Source organism: Chiloscyllium plagiosum, chromosome 2 (genome assembly GCF_004010195.1).
Source record: "Chiloscyllium plagiosum isolate BGI_BamShark_2017 chromosome 2, ASM401019v2, whole genome shotgun sequence".
Lineage (NCBI taxonomy): Eukaryota > Metazoa > Chordata > Chondrichthyes > Orectolobiformes > Hemiscylliidae > Chiloscyllium > Chiloscyllium plagiosum.
The window spans coordinates 102,583,526-102,600,565 of NC_057711.1; the positions used below are offsets into that span (position 1 = coordinate 102,583,526).

Consider the following 17,040-nt stretch of genomic DNA (forward strand, 5'->3'; position numbering starts at 1 on the left):
TGTTGTATAAAATAAGCAACCTTTGCATTTTTTGTTCAAATTGCACTGTAACAAACATATGCTATCTTTGTCTTTTAATACTGTTTCAGGTACTTTTAATTATAACTGAATTAAAATGCAAGGAAACAGCTACGAAGGCAGTACCACTACATGAGATCATACACTGCAGCACTCTATTCAAACAACTCAGACTAGGAAATTAATCAGTGTGCGGGTCTATTCCCTGGAAAATGGATCAATATCTTAATCAAGCTTTAGTTATGACAGCTTTTATTAAAAGCTATTAAAAATGCTGCTTGTTGCCATTCATATTTAATGTACATCTTGCTAGGTCCTAACTAGCAAGTATAAACATGATTATTTAGCTTTATTATATTTACATAAAAATACCTTTTGCATTTAGAACAAAAGCTTGAGTTACTTTTTGAAAAAGAATAAATAAAAGCATTTCTAAACTCAAACATTTAAAATAGTTTGAATGATAATGCATAATTTTCAGAAGGGTCATTTCCAGCCCTCTCTACAAAGCAATGGTATTTATTTTACAATCAAATCACACAAAAGATCTCACAATAGGGTACCAAATTCAAATTCAATCAAAATCACAGTTCCTAATGTGTGACAGCTGCTGTAGACTCATGCAACACATGCATAAACGAGGAATTCTGCCTGAACACTGTACAATATAAACAGCTTCTGCAAGAGCAGTGAGGTTAATGATTATACATTACATAGAATTTGAAATGCACTTTTTTTAAAGAAAAAAGATCTATACAAAAATTCCTAAAGCACCAACACAACAGGTTTTAAAATCAACTTGAACACAAGAGTCTTGTACGAATGTTGTGCATGTGTCTTACACCACATATAAACAGTGATCAGTTTTTCTGAAGACAATGCAATCTGTCAGTAAAATATTCAATAACTGGGGAACCAAGTTAATAAGTGCTAAGCAGCATGATTTGTACAACTCCTCGCTACTAGTGGCCAATTCATCAAAGACCCAAGCAGGGTTATTTGAGTAAACCATTACCTATTGTATAAAAGATTTTGTTTTGACTTTGATTTTTTTTGGCTAGACGGGGGTTCAATCCATATGGAAATACATCATGTTTAACAGTCTCTTAATGTTAAAATTTGTTTGCTTGATATGGAGTGCATATTTTCACTTTGTATAGGAATATCCCCACTTTTCAAGTCCAAACAGCCGAGGAACATCCAAATGGTTAGAGACCCTGAAATATGTTAGCATTGTAGGTTAAAAATGGTACAGCCCAAGCAAGAATCATTGATAAACAAGGTCCACGTGGATCAGTTATTGGATTATTGAGTCCGGATCAGAAAGAAAATCTGGTTCTAATCTACTGTCACTAGGGTGCTTCATTTTGGAATCAGGCCAACCTCAAAAGGCCTCTGCTCATTTCTCTTCTACATGTATGCAGGAGGATCATCAACAGGACTATGGACAAGTGAAAGATTGAATCTTTGTTAGGGGGAATTGTAGTTACCAGGAGCTTGTTTCTCATGAATAAAGTAGTGAAAAGCACAGTTTACTTATCCCCCTGAGAAGAAATCACAGGAAGTTGTTGGGATATATGTGGCTGTAATGGTAGCTTGTTTTCTTTACAACTCTATCATGATAAGCAGCAATCCTTGGATCTAAGGGCACCTTATTTCCAAGGAATCCACTCCAAGAGGCTGTATACACTCTTGTTAAGTCTCCAACAATCTATTAACAGCTTAAGATCAACACAGTGGAAAGGGTATATACGTTTGCATTACATACACCTTAGTTGCGAACCCTGTAATAATGTATTCAATCTAAATGAAGTGGAAATTAATTATCTTATACAATTGAAGAATATTTTAAAAATATTTCATTTCTCACTTCAAGTTGTAAAGGGGCAACATTCAGGACCTGCAGAAGAAAAAGAGAACACTGATGTGGAAAATGAGGACTTGCCTCTTTCCAATTAATATAGCACTTTAATCAACTCTTATTTTGCAAAGATAAGAGCAATTTGCGCTTAATTGAGAATAACACTGTCTTTTGAAATTAAATTCACGCTTTCCTCCTGACTGTTTACAAGAGATCTGTATTTTGCAACTTTTCTGTGGAATAGTCACTGGCTTTAGTTATTCTTACAGACATAGATGTTTAAAAACTCAATGCCAAAAGAGTAATAGAAAAGTCTTGTGGTAAATATATTTTCCAGGTCTCCGCATTACATTATGGCTCAGTTATGTAAGAATTTCTAAGCCACCAGGAGCACAGAAAAATAACAGATTAACTTGTAGTTTGACTCAAAATTCAAACATCCTTAAAAATCAAATTATTCAGATGTTAAAAATATTACAATGCTTCCAAACACTCTGCTATTCCATTCCTCAAACCACTACCAATGAATACATTGCCTAGATTTTGCTTTTTCACCTCGGTTATATGCAGCATGTGTCCTTAAAATTCTCTGGACTGACCAAAAAATGAACAGGAATTTGGGACATTTTACTCTGTCCTGAGAGAAACTTTGAGAGACTCCCTCAGTCATGCCAGAATAGAAGCATTATCAAACCACATTTGAAACACAGAGCATCTTGCAAAAGCATTAATGGAATGGAGTCAAGTACCTACAAATGCAGCAATAAAATATCACTGTTTTTAGAAACATATTTTTCCATAAGTCATCCTCACTATCATGAATTCATTTTCCCTAATAATTTTGCAGCTTGGACATTCAATTATTCCAGGGAGCACAGGGAATGATAAATCACATTTACAGGGGTGATCTCTGGACTGGGGGTGTACATGCCAGCAAACTCCAGAAGTGACTCCAGGATATTGCTTTTACTTTTAGGGAGCATGAAACATCAAAATTGATGTTCTATACCTCTAAGTGAGACACATTTTCTCTAGTACGCAGTAAGGCATGTGCACAACACTAACACAAGGCACTAGTGATTCATTTGTCATTTCTAAAGTTTGGAGTGCAGCTGTCTGAAGATAACCAATTCATGACACAGAACACTCATAACTCCCTTCGTCCTCAAGTTGCTGCTCCTCTTCTTCCTCTTGACCGTCATCTTCCGGCCTGCTGGTAATCCCACTGCCATCATTCTGGCTACCGTTAATATGACTTGCAGCATTTCTATTGTCCTCTGTCCAAGAGCTGGGGGCCTCCACTGTCTTTGATATGCTGACCCGGCTCAAAGGCTGAAAAGCTTCAGGCTGAATCTGCTCCTCTGTGATCTCGTTCAATTTCTGCAGCTGGGGCTTTATACGATTCAGAAATGGCTTGTATCCAGGGCTGGCAGTATCAAATCAGCACCGGGTAGTGGTGGAAGAGAGAGAGGGTGAGAGAGAGAAAATGTTTACTGTGTGAAACACAACAGCAGTATTCTCCTCAATATTTATTCAGCTGTTCTTTACACATAAAAAAAATCAATACAGACATTTTGATATTTTCATAGTTGACCTTTCATTCTATTAGTCACATCTGAAGTATTTAAAAACAGATTAACAAGTTTCAAGTGCATAGAAACAAAGACATAAGACCAGCATGTATTCTAAAAAGATGCAAGATGACAAAATCAATAAATTACACTGAGGTCATCTGGAAGTTTAAACTCCAAAAAACTTCAATACAGTAGCATATAGATCCTCATCGTCAATATGTAAACTCGGCTAACCTGATCCATTTCGCTATGAACCAAATGCCCAGATCTCATCCTTTTAGGTCTATTAAAGCTGGCTCACTTCCCAAATAGCTGACACTCAATGACCATGAAACTATCTTGTAACATGGTTTGTGAGAGAATGACAACAGCAGCTGCACTGAGTGGCTTTGCAGGATCAGCAAATCTGATGGAATTAGCTGCCTCTTCTTTGCACACCAGAAGCTGGGTAAAGAGCAGAGGGGAAATGCAGCAGAACTGAAAATTCTGGTTGGGAGATAAGCAAGCCCTTCTCAATCTATGTTAATTTAATTATAAACCTTGCCTCAGAATTTAACATATTGATCAGATTTTCTCTTAAAGAATGCTGTTGTGCATGATTCGTTCATGCCTGGAACCTTAAAGACTCCATTTAAAAATTGGAGAATTTGTAGAGTTTTGATGAAATTAAATAATATTCTAACTTTTCCTGAGAAACTAAATGTACTCTAACTTCTGAGTATCTATTCAACTGACCCTATACTTGCCTCACACACCACACCTACAGCAGGCCACTACAAGGGAACTATAAGAATCATTTCTGAAGGAGCCTCAATTGGAATCGCTGATCAGAAATAGAGCTCTCTCCTTTTGTAAAGAGAAGGGTCAAAGTGGCAGAGTTTGCCACTCCTGACATATCTGGCCCAGTATGCTCATTGTTCACCTGACTCCAGACTGTCGGAACTCTGAAGACCTCTGGGGTCCGCTTGTTAACCTGGAAACTGTTCTCTCTAGTTACTTATTTTTGAAGATATTCTGAACTACAGAAAAATTGAAACCTCTACTTAATTTTAAAAGAGGGATTTTTAATGTAATTCTGGTGCAATAAGAATATTGTTTTTTTAACTCTCTCAAAATAGAGGACTTCAAGTATCTATTGACATGAGGCAGACAAAGCATGTGCATACTTCTGTTTCCATGGCTAGTTTTTCCTGACTGTTACTAGCCTGTCACCAGAGGTTGAGATTTGCTACTCCACATCAGGTCAGGCAGCATCCAGGGAACAGGAGAATCGACGTTTCGGGCATAAGCCCTTCTTCAGGAGGGCTGAAGAAGGGCTTATGCCCGAAACGTCGATTCTCCTGTTCCCTGGATGCTGCCTGACCTGCTGCGCTTTTCCAGCAACACATTTCCAGCTCTGATCTCCAGCATCTGCAGACCTCACTTTCTCCTACTCCACATCAGGCACAGCCAGCTCGGAGATTCTCCTGGTTCATTGGCTACCACTTACGCAGTTAAATTTGAAGATTTATAGGTTGATATGTGGCTCGTTTAACAACATTATGAATGCACTTTGCCTGGCCATCAAGTCCTCTAGAGCAAGACTCTAAACAGGAGCTGCTGGGTCAGATGCTGAAATGCGACCCATTGCACCATAAAACCTTTTACATTCTCAACATGAAGCTCATTAAAACAGATCGATAGAAACAAATTGATTATATTTCATGAATGCAATTTTTAAATCGGAATGTGGAGGAAACAATTAGTAGTATATTTCGATTACTAAGGTATATGTTTGACAGAATCATACAGAATGACTCAGCACAGAATGCCCATTTTTCGGCTCATTACACCTATAGTTTGATAGGGTGCGGGTATCGTTGGCTTGGCTGACGTTTATTGCATATCCTGAAAATCCCTGGTGGTGGTGGTGGTCAGATGTCTTCTTGAACCCCACTACAGTCCATGGAGTTTAGGGACATCCTAACACTGCTGTTAAGAATGGAATTCCAGGATTTTGACCCAAGGACAGTGAAAGAATGGCAACGTACTTCCCAATAAGGATTGTATAAGATTTAAAGGAGAACCTGTAGGTGGTGGTGCTACATTCAACTGTTGTCCTTGACCTTCCAAGCAGCAGACAATGTGATTTTGGAAGGTGCTGCTCAAATAGCCGAGGTGAGCTTGTGCAGTGGATCTTGTAAGTAGCACAAACTGCCTTCACAGGTCAAATAGTGAAGAAGTGACTGTTAAAGGTGATTAGGTGTACAGTTGTTAAAGCTAATCAAACACACTGAACATCATTAAGGTTGTATCCATTCAGCCAAGTGGGGAGTACTCCATAATTCTCCTGAATTGTGCCTTTTAGATGATGAACAGGCATTAGGACACAAGAGGCAATTTATTTGCTTTTAGAAGTCCTAACCTCTGACCTGTTTCATAGTCACAGTAATTAGATGGTCCAATTGCATGAGTAACCCCCCAGAAATCTGATAGTTGGGGATATAGCAATGGCCTATCACCATTGCCTGACATTTAAGTTGCAAATATCTTTGCGGAGTTCAAGCCAAGCCTGGATGCTGCTTTAGGTCTTGCTGCACGTGGATATGAGGAATAGTGACTGGTGATCACTGTGCAATCATCAAACATCTCCATTTTTGTCATGATGGAATGTAACTATTTAAAGAAGCAGCTGGGAATAGTTGGGCCCAGGACACTACCCTAAAGAGATCCTGTAAAGGTGCCATGGGGTTGAGAGGGTTGACCTGCAACAACCACAATCAGCTTCCTTTTTAACAGGCAAGTCTTCAACTAATGGAGAATTTACCCAAGTCTCATTGATTCCAGTTTTGCTAGAGATCCTTAGTGCCATTACTGGTCAAATGCTATCTTGATGTCAAGGACAGTCACTCTCAGCACACCTCTGAAGATTCCTCTTTTGCCTATGTTTGAACCAAGGTTGTAATGAGATCAAGAGGTAAGTGGCCCTGGCAGAAATGAGCAAATTATTGCTTGACAGTATTTAAGATGGCCCCTTCCATCAGTTTACTGATGAAAAGCAGACAGACAGGGCAGTAACTGGCCAGCTAGGATTTGCTTTGCTTGGTGTAAAGCACAATTTTCCACACTGCTAGCATTGCAGATGCCCAGGAATAGTTTGGCAGGGGTATCACAAATTCCTGCGACAGAAGTATTATTGGCAGAATTTTGTCTGGGCCCATTGCCCATGCAGTATTTTATGTCTTCAGAAATTCTTTGATTTCACATGGAGTAAACCAATTTTTCTTAAGGCTGGTATGTGAGATGCTGTTGACCTCCACAGGAAGCCAAGATGGATTATGCACTTGGCACTTCTGGATGAAGACTGCTTCAAATGCTTCAGCCTGACCTTCTGCAATGATGTGATGGGCTGCACCACCATTAAAAATGGGGCTACTCGTGGAAATCTCTCTCCGGAGGAATTATTTATTTGTCTACCACCACAACTGGATGTGGTAGGTCTACAGAGCTTAGACCTTGTTAGCTTCTGATTCATTGACTGTGGGATCATTTATCCCTGTTTGTGCATGCTGTGCCTTCTGATTGGCATACAAGTAACCCTATGTTGTAGCTTCATTAGGTTAACACCTCACTTTTAGTTATGCCTGGTGCTGCACCTGGCATGTCCTCCTGCACTCTTTATTGAAGCAGGGTCGATCACCTGACTTGACAATAACAGGAGAATGGAGGATATATCAGATGATTAGGTTAGAGATTTTGGCGAATATAATTCGCCTATGAAGAGAGATTAGATATGCTGTGAATATTTTCCTTAGAACAGAAAAAACTGAGGGGAGAGTGGAATGTGGCGTACATCACATGAAGGATGTAGATAGGGTAGATTAGGAGAAATTTTTCCCCTTAGTAGAGGAGTCAAAAGTTAGGGGACAATTTCAAGGTCTGGAGCAGGAATTTTAGAGGGATTAAGGAAACGCTTTCATCCAGAGGATGGCAGGTATCTGAAACTCACTGCCGAAAATGCAGAAACCCTGAAGAGTTTCCAGAAATATTTAGATGAGCACTTGAAATGTCACAGCTTACAGGTTGTGGGTCAAATGTTGGAACATCAAATTAGAATGCTTGATGACTGTGGCAGACATGGAGGGCCAAAAGACCTTTTCTCTGTACTGTAAAACTCTAAAACTCTATTACTTTTGCTGGGAAATCGTTCACTTTGAAACTGTGCCCCACGCCCCACACCCCTCACCCCTCCTCCAGCCATTTTCGTCTCCCTCACCAAACAAACACACATTCTCAACAGGAACTCTTAAGTGCTCCTGGTATCTTAAAAACTTCAATAAGATCACTTTTGCATCTTTTAAATTGTAATGGCTACACAGTCCAGTCTGTTGAGCCTTTCCTGGTAAGGAATCAATTTAGTGAACACAGTTCTCCAATGCAGCCAAAATTGTATGCAGTACTCTAGATATTGTCTCGCCAATGCTGTGTACAGTTATAGCAAGACTTCCCCATCTGATTACTGTACTTTACGGCTGCCCAAACCAAATATGTTGCATTTGACTTCATCAAGGTTCTAATTTTGGTGCAGCAAATTAAAACTAATAGAAGCAGAAGCATCACTTGAAATCATTTTATTCTTTGAAAACCTTAATTGCAGTTACGAATAAGCTATGCTAGGCTTACTGCACTTCACTTACCAATCTGCTAAAGCCCATCCATCCACAGCTAGCATCCCACTTTTTATACCCTGCAAAATGTCCGTGGGAACTTCAGAGTGTTGGACTGAACTGATTATCTGACAGATCACAGCGGAATCTCGAAGAATAAGGGCTATAATCATACACCACTCCAAACAGCCAGCTTCCATAAAAATGTGCATCAGATACCTGAAAGAACAAACAGTCCAGTCAGAGAGGGGCAACACAGGTAACTGTAGGAAGTGAGCCTCCAAAACTTCTAACTTTGGGACTGCATAATTTTTAAACATTCATTTCTGCCAATTTTTTATTACTCCAAAATACATTTAAAAACTTTAGCCATAAATATAATCTTGAACATATTTAAGAATATTAAATCGCCTTGTTATTCCCACAGTCTTCAAACTAATATTATTCATCGCTTTAGGAAGAATTCTTGAATTCCTGTAACCCTGAAAAATTTTGTTTGGCTACTCTTGATTGAGAAAACTGCCTGGAATGCTTCACCCTTTAATTTATTATACCTACGCAAGTGAAAGTACCTGTTTTCGCATGGAGTTTTAGAAATGCTCTTCGAACCAGTGGATTTGGATTTATAAAACAAAATACAATTACTGTTAGTTACCTTAACTGAACCTGTGACTTGCGAGGGCCTTTGTTGGCCAACTCCATTGATATATATTCCAAATCAGACTGTGTTAGACTGAGTGCAGAAAAACCTTCATCCACCATAGTCCAGTCACCATCGACCATAGAACTGGTTTCTGTAAGATCAGTCGCTGATCCGATACTGCATTCATCACCTAAAAGTCAAACAAAACAAATCATTTAACTGATCAAGAAAGTTTGACGACATTCATTAAGTTTTTCATATTATTTGCCACATCTACAGATGTTAATAAGAACAGTTACAGAGCAAATATAAAACATGAGAAAGAAGTTTCAAGTTCCCTTGTTCTCTTAGCTGTCACAGGAAGATCTAATGACTAAATCATGGAAAAGTTGGCATAGGAACAATAAGTGAGGAATATATATATAAAAATTTTATTTGGGTCCATGCACACTCCAGGTAGGACTTCCATTATGAAATAGAATTAGTTAAGGTCTGCCTCAATAGCTAACGAAATTTAAATTCCACATCACAAGCATTTCCTGAACTTAACCAAGTTCAAAGATTTACCTCTCACTAAAAATACAAAAATAGTGGGTGTTATTCTTGAGAATACATGGACATTCCATAAGATAGAGGAACATAATTAAGCCACTCAGCTCATTGAGTCTGCTCCATCGTTTGAACATGGCTGATATGTTTCTCAGTTCCATTCTCCTGCCTTCTCCCAGTAACTCTTGATCCCTTAAAAAAGTCAAGAAACTATTTACCTCTGTCTTAATTACTGTCAATGACTTGGCCTTCACAGTCTTTTGTGGCAATAAATTCCTTAGTTCTGCCTGAAAGATTTCCTCATCTCAGTTCTTAAAATAATTACACCTTTGCCTCAACACTGTGCCCTCTGGTCCTCATCTCTCTTACTCGTGGAAACATCTTCACCATATCCATTCTGTCCAGGCCTCTCAGTATTCTAGGAGAAAGTGAGAACTGCAGATGCTGGAGATCAGAATCAAGAATGTGTTGCTGGGAAAGCACAGTAGGTCAGGCAACATCGGAGGAGCAGGAGAATTGACATTTCGGGCATAAGATCGTCATCAGGAACGAGGCCTGTGGGCGGGCGGAGAGGAACTAAGAGATAAATGGGAGGTGTGTGGTGATGGGGGGTAAGTTGCTGAGAAAGCGATAGGTGGATGAAGGTGAGGGAGAAGGTGATAGGTCAGAGGGGGAGTGATGGACATTTCAGGAGGGCGGTGTTGAGTTGAAGGTTTGGGACTGGGATTATGTTGGGGGGGGAAAGGAAATGAGGAAGCTATTGAAATCCACATTTATCCCATGTGGTTGCAGGGTCCCAAGGTGGAATATGAGGTGTTCTTCCTACAGGTGTCAGGTGTAAACCATTTGGCAGTGGAGATGGCCCAGGACCTGCACGTCCTTGACGGAGTGGGGCGGTGGGGTTGATGGATGCGGGTGTCCCAGAGATGTTTCTGAAATGATCTGCAAGAAGGCGTGCTGTGTCCCCGGTGTAGAGGAGACCACACCGGGTGCAATGGATGCAGTAGATGACATTGGTAGAGGTACAGATAAACTTTCTGACAGATGTGGAAGGATCCATTGGGGCCTTGGACGGAGGTGAAGGGAGTGGTGTGGGCGCAGGTTTTGCACTTCCTGTGGTGGCAGGGGAAGGTGCCAGGAGTGGGGTGTGGGCTGGTGGGGAGGGAGAGCGTGGACCTGTCCAGGGAATCGCAGAGGGAATGGTCTCTCCGGAAAGCTGATATACATTAGCTGTGGCTTCACCAGTCTGCGAAAATTATATTTAGGATAATTGGTTTCTTTGTGTGTAAAAGTTTGTGTCAGTTCTTGTTAGAAAACATTTTTGATAATTTATATATTTTATCTAATCTCAATGTAAATAATGTGAAATATCGGAAATTAATTTGTAGCTCAGATGCTCGTTGTTGTGGTTCTGTTTGCCGACGTTTTTTTTGGGAATTTGTGTTGCAGACGTTTCATCCCCTGTCTAGGTGACATCCTCCGTGCTTGGGAGCCTCCTGTGAAGCGCTTCTGTGATCTTTCCTCCGGTATTTGTAGTGGTTTGAATCTGCCGCTTCCGGTTGTCAGTTCCAGCTGTCCACTGCAGTGGTCGGTATATCGGGTGCAGGTCGATGTGCTTATTGATTGAATCTGTGGATGAGTGCCGTGCCTCTAGGAATTCCCTGGCTGTTCTCTGTTTGGCTTGTCCTATAATAGTAGTGTTGTCCCAGTCGAATTCATGTTGCTTGTCATCTGCGTGTGTGGCTACTAGGGATAGCTGGTCGTGTCGTTTCATATGTAGTGCACAAAATCCCATGCAAGGACTATACAAAACACTACATAGGACAAACAGGAAGACAGCTAACGATCTGCATCCATGAACACCAACTAGTCATGAAACGACACGACCAGCTATCCCTAGCAGCCACACACGCAGATGACAAGCAACATGAATTTGACTGGGACAACACTACTATTATAGGAGTGCCAAACAGAGTATTATAGGAGTATTATAAGCCAAACAGAACAGCCAGGGAATTCCTACAGAAGAAAATTCAGCCCACTGAGTCAAAGGGCAAGCTAGTGAGGGCAGAGTCCAGATAATTGGCCCTTAATGTTCAGAAAATGCACAGCAGAAAAAATATTCTGAGAATGCAAGCAAAAATCAGACACAGAAAATATTATTTCTCCAAAAAGAATTCAACAGGAATGAAATTTAGCTATAAGATCACTACAGTTAGGTGGGACAAAGGGAACTAAACTCCTATCTCTTTGTGGTTCCTCGACCTCAATGTGCTCAAAAACTAATCATATGATATAATTCTGAAGAGAGTATCTAATCTTTTGAAACTGTGTTTTAGCAACAGTATGGGATCAATGCACTCCCAGTAGTTTGAATTTTCTAAACAGAGGCTTTACATATCAAAAATACCTTCCCTTCAAATCCTGAAACCACTGTGCAGTACATATTAAATAATTCAAAAGACAGCCAACATTTAGCAGAAGCACTGTAAAGGCAATAAAGTTTCCATATTCAGTCAACTGATATTTCATCAGCAAACAGAAAAGATACAAACATGTTTTTATATCTCAGATCATCAAATATTTTTGATAAGTTGCAAGGTACATCTCATATGTTACAAGTACAACAGGCATAACACAAAATTAAAGCTTTAAATCTATTAAGTGCTCAACAATCTGGAAGCACTGTGGAGTAAGAGAGGTGCGTTAATAGTGACAATTCGGTTATGTTTACTTTAGCGATGGAAAGGGATAGGTATAGGCCGCAGGGCAAGAGTTACTGCTGGAGGAAAGGAAATTATGATGCGACTAGGTGACATTTAGAATGCATAGGATGGGTACAATTGAAATGTAGAGTTTGTTCAAAGAACAGCTACTGCATGTCCTTGATAAGTATGTACCTGTCAGGTAGGGAGGAAGTGGTCAAGCGAAGGAACTGTGGTTTACGAAAGAAGTTGAATCTTGACAAGAGGAAGGAGGCTTATGTAAAGATGAGATGTGAAGACTCAGTTAGGATGCTTGAGAGTTACAAGTTAGCCAGGAAGGACCTAAAGAGAGAGCTAAGAGGAGCCAGGAGGGGACATAAGAAGTCTTTGGCAGGTAAGATCAACAAAAACCCTAAAGCTTCCTATAGGTATGCCAGGAATAAAAGAGCTTCTGGATCAGTGGTGCTGGAAGAGCACAGCAATTGAGGCAGCATCTGACGAGCAGCAAAATCAATGTTTCGGGCAAAAGCCCTTCATCAGGAATAAAAGAGCGACTAGAGTAAGATCAGGGCCAGTCAAGGAGAGTAGTGGGAAGTTGTGCTTGGAGTCTGAAGAGATAGGAAGGGCGCGAAATTAATATTTTTTGTCAGCATTCACACAGGAAAAAGACACTGTCGAGGAGGATACTGAGATACAGGCTATTAGACTAGATGGGTTTGAGGTTCATAAGGAGGAGATGTTAGCAATTATGGAAAGTGTAAAAATAGTTAAGTCCCCTGGGCTGGATGGGATTTATCCTAGGATTTTCTGGGAAGCTAGGGAGGAGATTGCAGAGCCTTTGGCTTTGATCTTTATGTCATCATTGTTTATAGGAATAGTGCCAGAAGACTGGAGGATAGCAAATGTTGTCCCGTTGTTCAAGAAGGGGAGTAGAGACAACCCCGGTAACTGTAGACCAGTGAGCCTTACATCTGTTGTGGGCAAAGTTTTGGAAAGGATTATAAGAGATTGGAAGATATAATTTGATTAGGAATAGTCAACATGGTTTTGTGAAAGGTAGTTTGTGCCTCACAAACCTTACTGAGTTCTTTGAGAAGGTGACCAAACAGGTGGATGAGGATAAAGCAGTTCAGGTGATGCATATGGATTTCAGTAAAGCGTTTGATAAAGTTCCTCAGGGTAAGCTACTGCAGAAAATACAGAGGCATGGGGTTGAGGGTGATTTAGCGGTTTGGATCAGAAATTGGCTAACTGTAAGATGACAAAGGGTGATGGCTGATGGGAAATGTTCATCCTGGACTTCCATTACTAGTGGTGTAATGCAAGGATCTGTTTTGAGGTCACTGTTTTTTGTCATTTTTATAAATGACCTGGATGAGGGCGTAGAAGGATAGGCTTGTAAATTTGCTGATGACACTAAAGTTGATGGAGTTGTGGACAGTGCAGAAAGATGTTGCAGGTGACAGAGGGACATAGGTAAACTGCAAGCTGGGCTGAGAGGTGGCAAATGGAGTTTAATGCGGAAAAGTGTGAGGTGATTCACTTTGGAAGGAGTAACAGGAATACAGAGTACTGGGTTAATGGTAAGATTCTTGGTAGTGTGGATAAGCACAGAGATTTGTGTCCATGTGCATACATCCCTGGAAGTTGCCACCCAGGTTGATAATGTTGTTAAGGCATATGGTGTGTTAGCTTTTATCGGTAGAAAAATTGAGTTTCGCACTTGAGGTCATGTTGCAGCTGTATAAAACTCTAATGCGGCTGCACTTGCAGTATTACATACAGTTCTGGTCGCCGCAATATAGGAGAGATGTGGAAGCTTTATAAAAAGTGCAGAGGAGATGTACCAGGAAGTTGCCTGGTATGGAAGGAAGGTCTTATGAGGAAAGACTGAGAGATTTGAGGCTGTTTTTGTTAGAGAGAAAGTTAAGAGGTAACTTAATAAAGACACACAAGATGATCAGAGGATTCGATAGGATGGACAGTGAGAGCCTTTTTCCTCGGATGGTGATAGCTAGCATGATGGGACATAGCTTTAAATCGAGGGGTGATAGATATTAACAGATGTCAGAGGTAGCTTCTTTACTCAGATTAAGGGCGTGGAACGTCTTGCCTGCAACAATAGTGGACTCGCCAAAATGAAGGGCATTTATATGGTCATTGGATAAACATATGGATGATAATGGAACAGTGTAGGTTAGGTGGGCTTTAGATTGGTTTCACAGGTCGGTGCAACATCGAGGGATGAAGGGCATGTGCTGTGTTGTAATGTTCTATGTTCTAATGTTTTAAATTCTGATGCAAGGTCAATCAACCTGAAATATTAACTCTTTCTCTCACCATAAATGCTGCCAGAACTGCAGAGCATTTAGCATTTGATGATTCATTTCAGAAATCTAGTGTTCTCTATTCCTTTGTTTTTCTATGAGGCTCATCATATAGTCAGTTACCTTTGCCATATTTCTACCTCTAGGAGAAAGTGAGGACTGCAGATGCTGGAGACCAGAGTTGAAAAGTGTGGTGCTGGAAAAACACAGCATCTCCTCCACTTCCTGCACCTCCGCCCTTGAGCCCCGCCCCTCCAATCACCACCAGGACAGAACCCCACTGGTCCTCACCTTCCACCCCACTAACCTCCGGATATATCGTATCATCCTCCATCATCTCCGCCACCTTCAAACAGACCCCACCACCAGGGATATATTTCCCTCCCCACCCCTATCAGCATTCCGGAGAGACCACTCCCTCCACGACTCCCTCGTCAAGTCCACATCCCCCACCAACCCAACCTCCACTCCCGGCACCTTCCCCTGCAACTGCAAGAAGTGCAAAACTTGTGCCCACACCTCCTCCCTCCAAGGCCCCAATGGATCCTTCCATATCCGTCACAAATTCACCTGCACCTCCACACACATCATTTACAGTATCCGCTGCACCCGGTGTGGTCTCCTCTACATTGGGGAGACAGGCCGCCTACTTGCGGAATGTTTCAGGGAACACCTCTGGGACACCCGCACCAATCAACCCAACCACCCCGTGGCTGAACACTTTAACTCCCCCTCCCACTCCGCCAAGGACATGCAGGTCCTTGGCCTCCTCCATCGCCAGACCTTGGCCACACGACGCCTGGAGGAAGAGCGCCTCATCTTCCTCCTAGGAACCCTCCAACCACATGGGATGAATGTAGATTTCTCCAGCTGCCTCATTTCCCTCCCTGCACCTTATCTCAGTCCCAACCCCGGATTCAGCACCCCCCTCTTGACCTGCAATCTTCTTCCCGACCTCTCCGCCCCACCCCCTCTCCAGCCTATCATCCTCACCCTCACCTCCTTCCACCTATCGTATTCCCAGCGCCCCTCCCCCAAATTCCCTCTCCCCTACCTTTTTTCTCAGCCCGTTTGGCACACCAGCCTCATTCCTGAAGAAGAGCTTATGGCCGAAACGTCGATTCTCCTGCTCATCGGATGCTGCCTTGCCTGCTGTGTTTTACCAGCACCACATGTATTTCTACCTCTAGTCAATAAAGTAAGCTAATACATTTTAATTGCATTTCTTGTCTCACTTAGACTCCACTAAGTCTGTAACTTGTTAAATGTGTTATGATTTGGTATAAATTATCCTTCTACTTTGATTAAAAATTGACTTAGCAAATTCAAAAAGGACAACACAAATACAGACAGACTTAATACCTACATTTGGCTGTGCTTTTCTGACTATTTAATTCATATTTTCATAGTAAGAAATGCTTACTTACCTTTTGAAAGTAATGGTGACAGAATTGCATCTTGCGTCTGAGGTCCTTGCAATGAGCCAGAATCTGTTTGCGTGTGTGCAGTATTAAGGCTAAGACAGATGTGGCCAGCATGTGCATTTATGACTCCACTCTCCAAATCACTGGTTACAAAAGTCTCAGTTGACTGAGAGTTAAGAAACTGTTCTCCAACTGCAGAAAGTTAAAACAAAGATCCTATTGGTGCTCACTAGTTAATTTTGTTTTACGCATATAACTTCAAATATTTGCTTCTCCTTTGAATCAAGATACCGACTATCAACCTTAATGTAATTTACAACTGCTCAATATCACAATACATCAAGGTGCACACATTATGATATTTTACATTTTCCAAGGAACCTTATTGGCTTTTTATGTGGCTATTATAATTTGGTCTTTTTTCCCTAGTTAATACAGAATACTGAGGAAAAAATAAGTGTTCCTCGCACATTAGCATTCGTGTCTTTTTTGCAAAATCATTCACAAGGTATCATCACAGGAACAGATCCTGAAAGCAAGGACTTAAAGTTTACCAGCCACATAACTTCCATTTGTTGCACCACTGCAACAAATTTTGAGGAAATATTAAGTATCACACCATCTGATCTTCAACATTTCCTTCTCACTAGTCAATATTCCAGAACCTCCTCTTCAATATCATTGTGGGAGTAACATTACCAAAGAAAGTGCAATAGTTCATGAACACTGCCCAACATGAGCTTCTTAAGGAAAACAGGAATAGGCAAGAAATGGGTCCTCACCAACATCACCCATATTCTGTTTACACAAAAATCAAATTAAAAGTAAATTTGCAGTATTTGCTTCTAACACTTCAAGGTATCTCAACAAAGAACAAATGGCTTGCTGTCATGTACTGTGATTGATACCTCTCAATTATTCAAGTTACCAAGGATGAGTGATAACAGAGCGGCTTAGAATAAGAATCATTTGCCTGTGCCATCTCTAAATGTACAAATCAATTAGTCCTACGTGCTTTGTCATGATCCAGTTTTTGCTGGGGCAATAAGGTTTAATTCTGTATTTTGACTATAATCATGTGATTGGCTAGGATATCAGCAAAGCACTTTGATTTTAATTAGATAATCATAAGCTTTCATGACCATTTTTATTAGCAACAGCCAATACGTTGCAGGGTGGAATTTGAACTCCGGACATTAAGGTGCTAGTTCATTAAAATACATTATATTGCTTAGGTCCCACCTGCCCCAGTTAAACTCTGGAATTCCCTCCCTAACTTCACTGCCTCTCAAT

General features: G+C 40.8%; 1 protein-coding gene across 1 annotated transcript in view; it reads right to left on the reverse strand.

The window, feature by feature from the left end:
• Nucleotides 1-523: 523 nt before the first annotated feature.
• The window catches only part of ric1 (RIC1 homolog, RAB6A GEF complex partner 1), a 212,414-nt gene continuing 195,897 nt past the window's right edge, over nt 524-17,040 (reverse strand). The window contains exons 23-26 of the mRNA XM_043715245.1: nt 15,751-15,939; nt 8,755-8,932; nt 8,130-8,318; nt 524-3,305 (exon numbers count right to left, since the gene is read on the reverse strand). Of these exons, the coding sequence (XP_043571180.1) occupies nt 3,011-3,305; nt 8,130-8,318; nt 8,755-8,932; nt 15,751-15,939 (851 nt within the window). The 3' untranslated portion in view covers nt 524-3,010. The remainder of the gene's footprint in view (nt 3,306-8,129; nt 8,319-8,754; nt 8,933-15,750; nt 15,940-17,040) is intronic.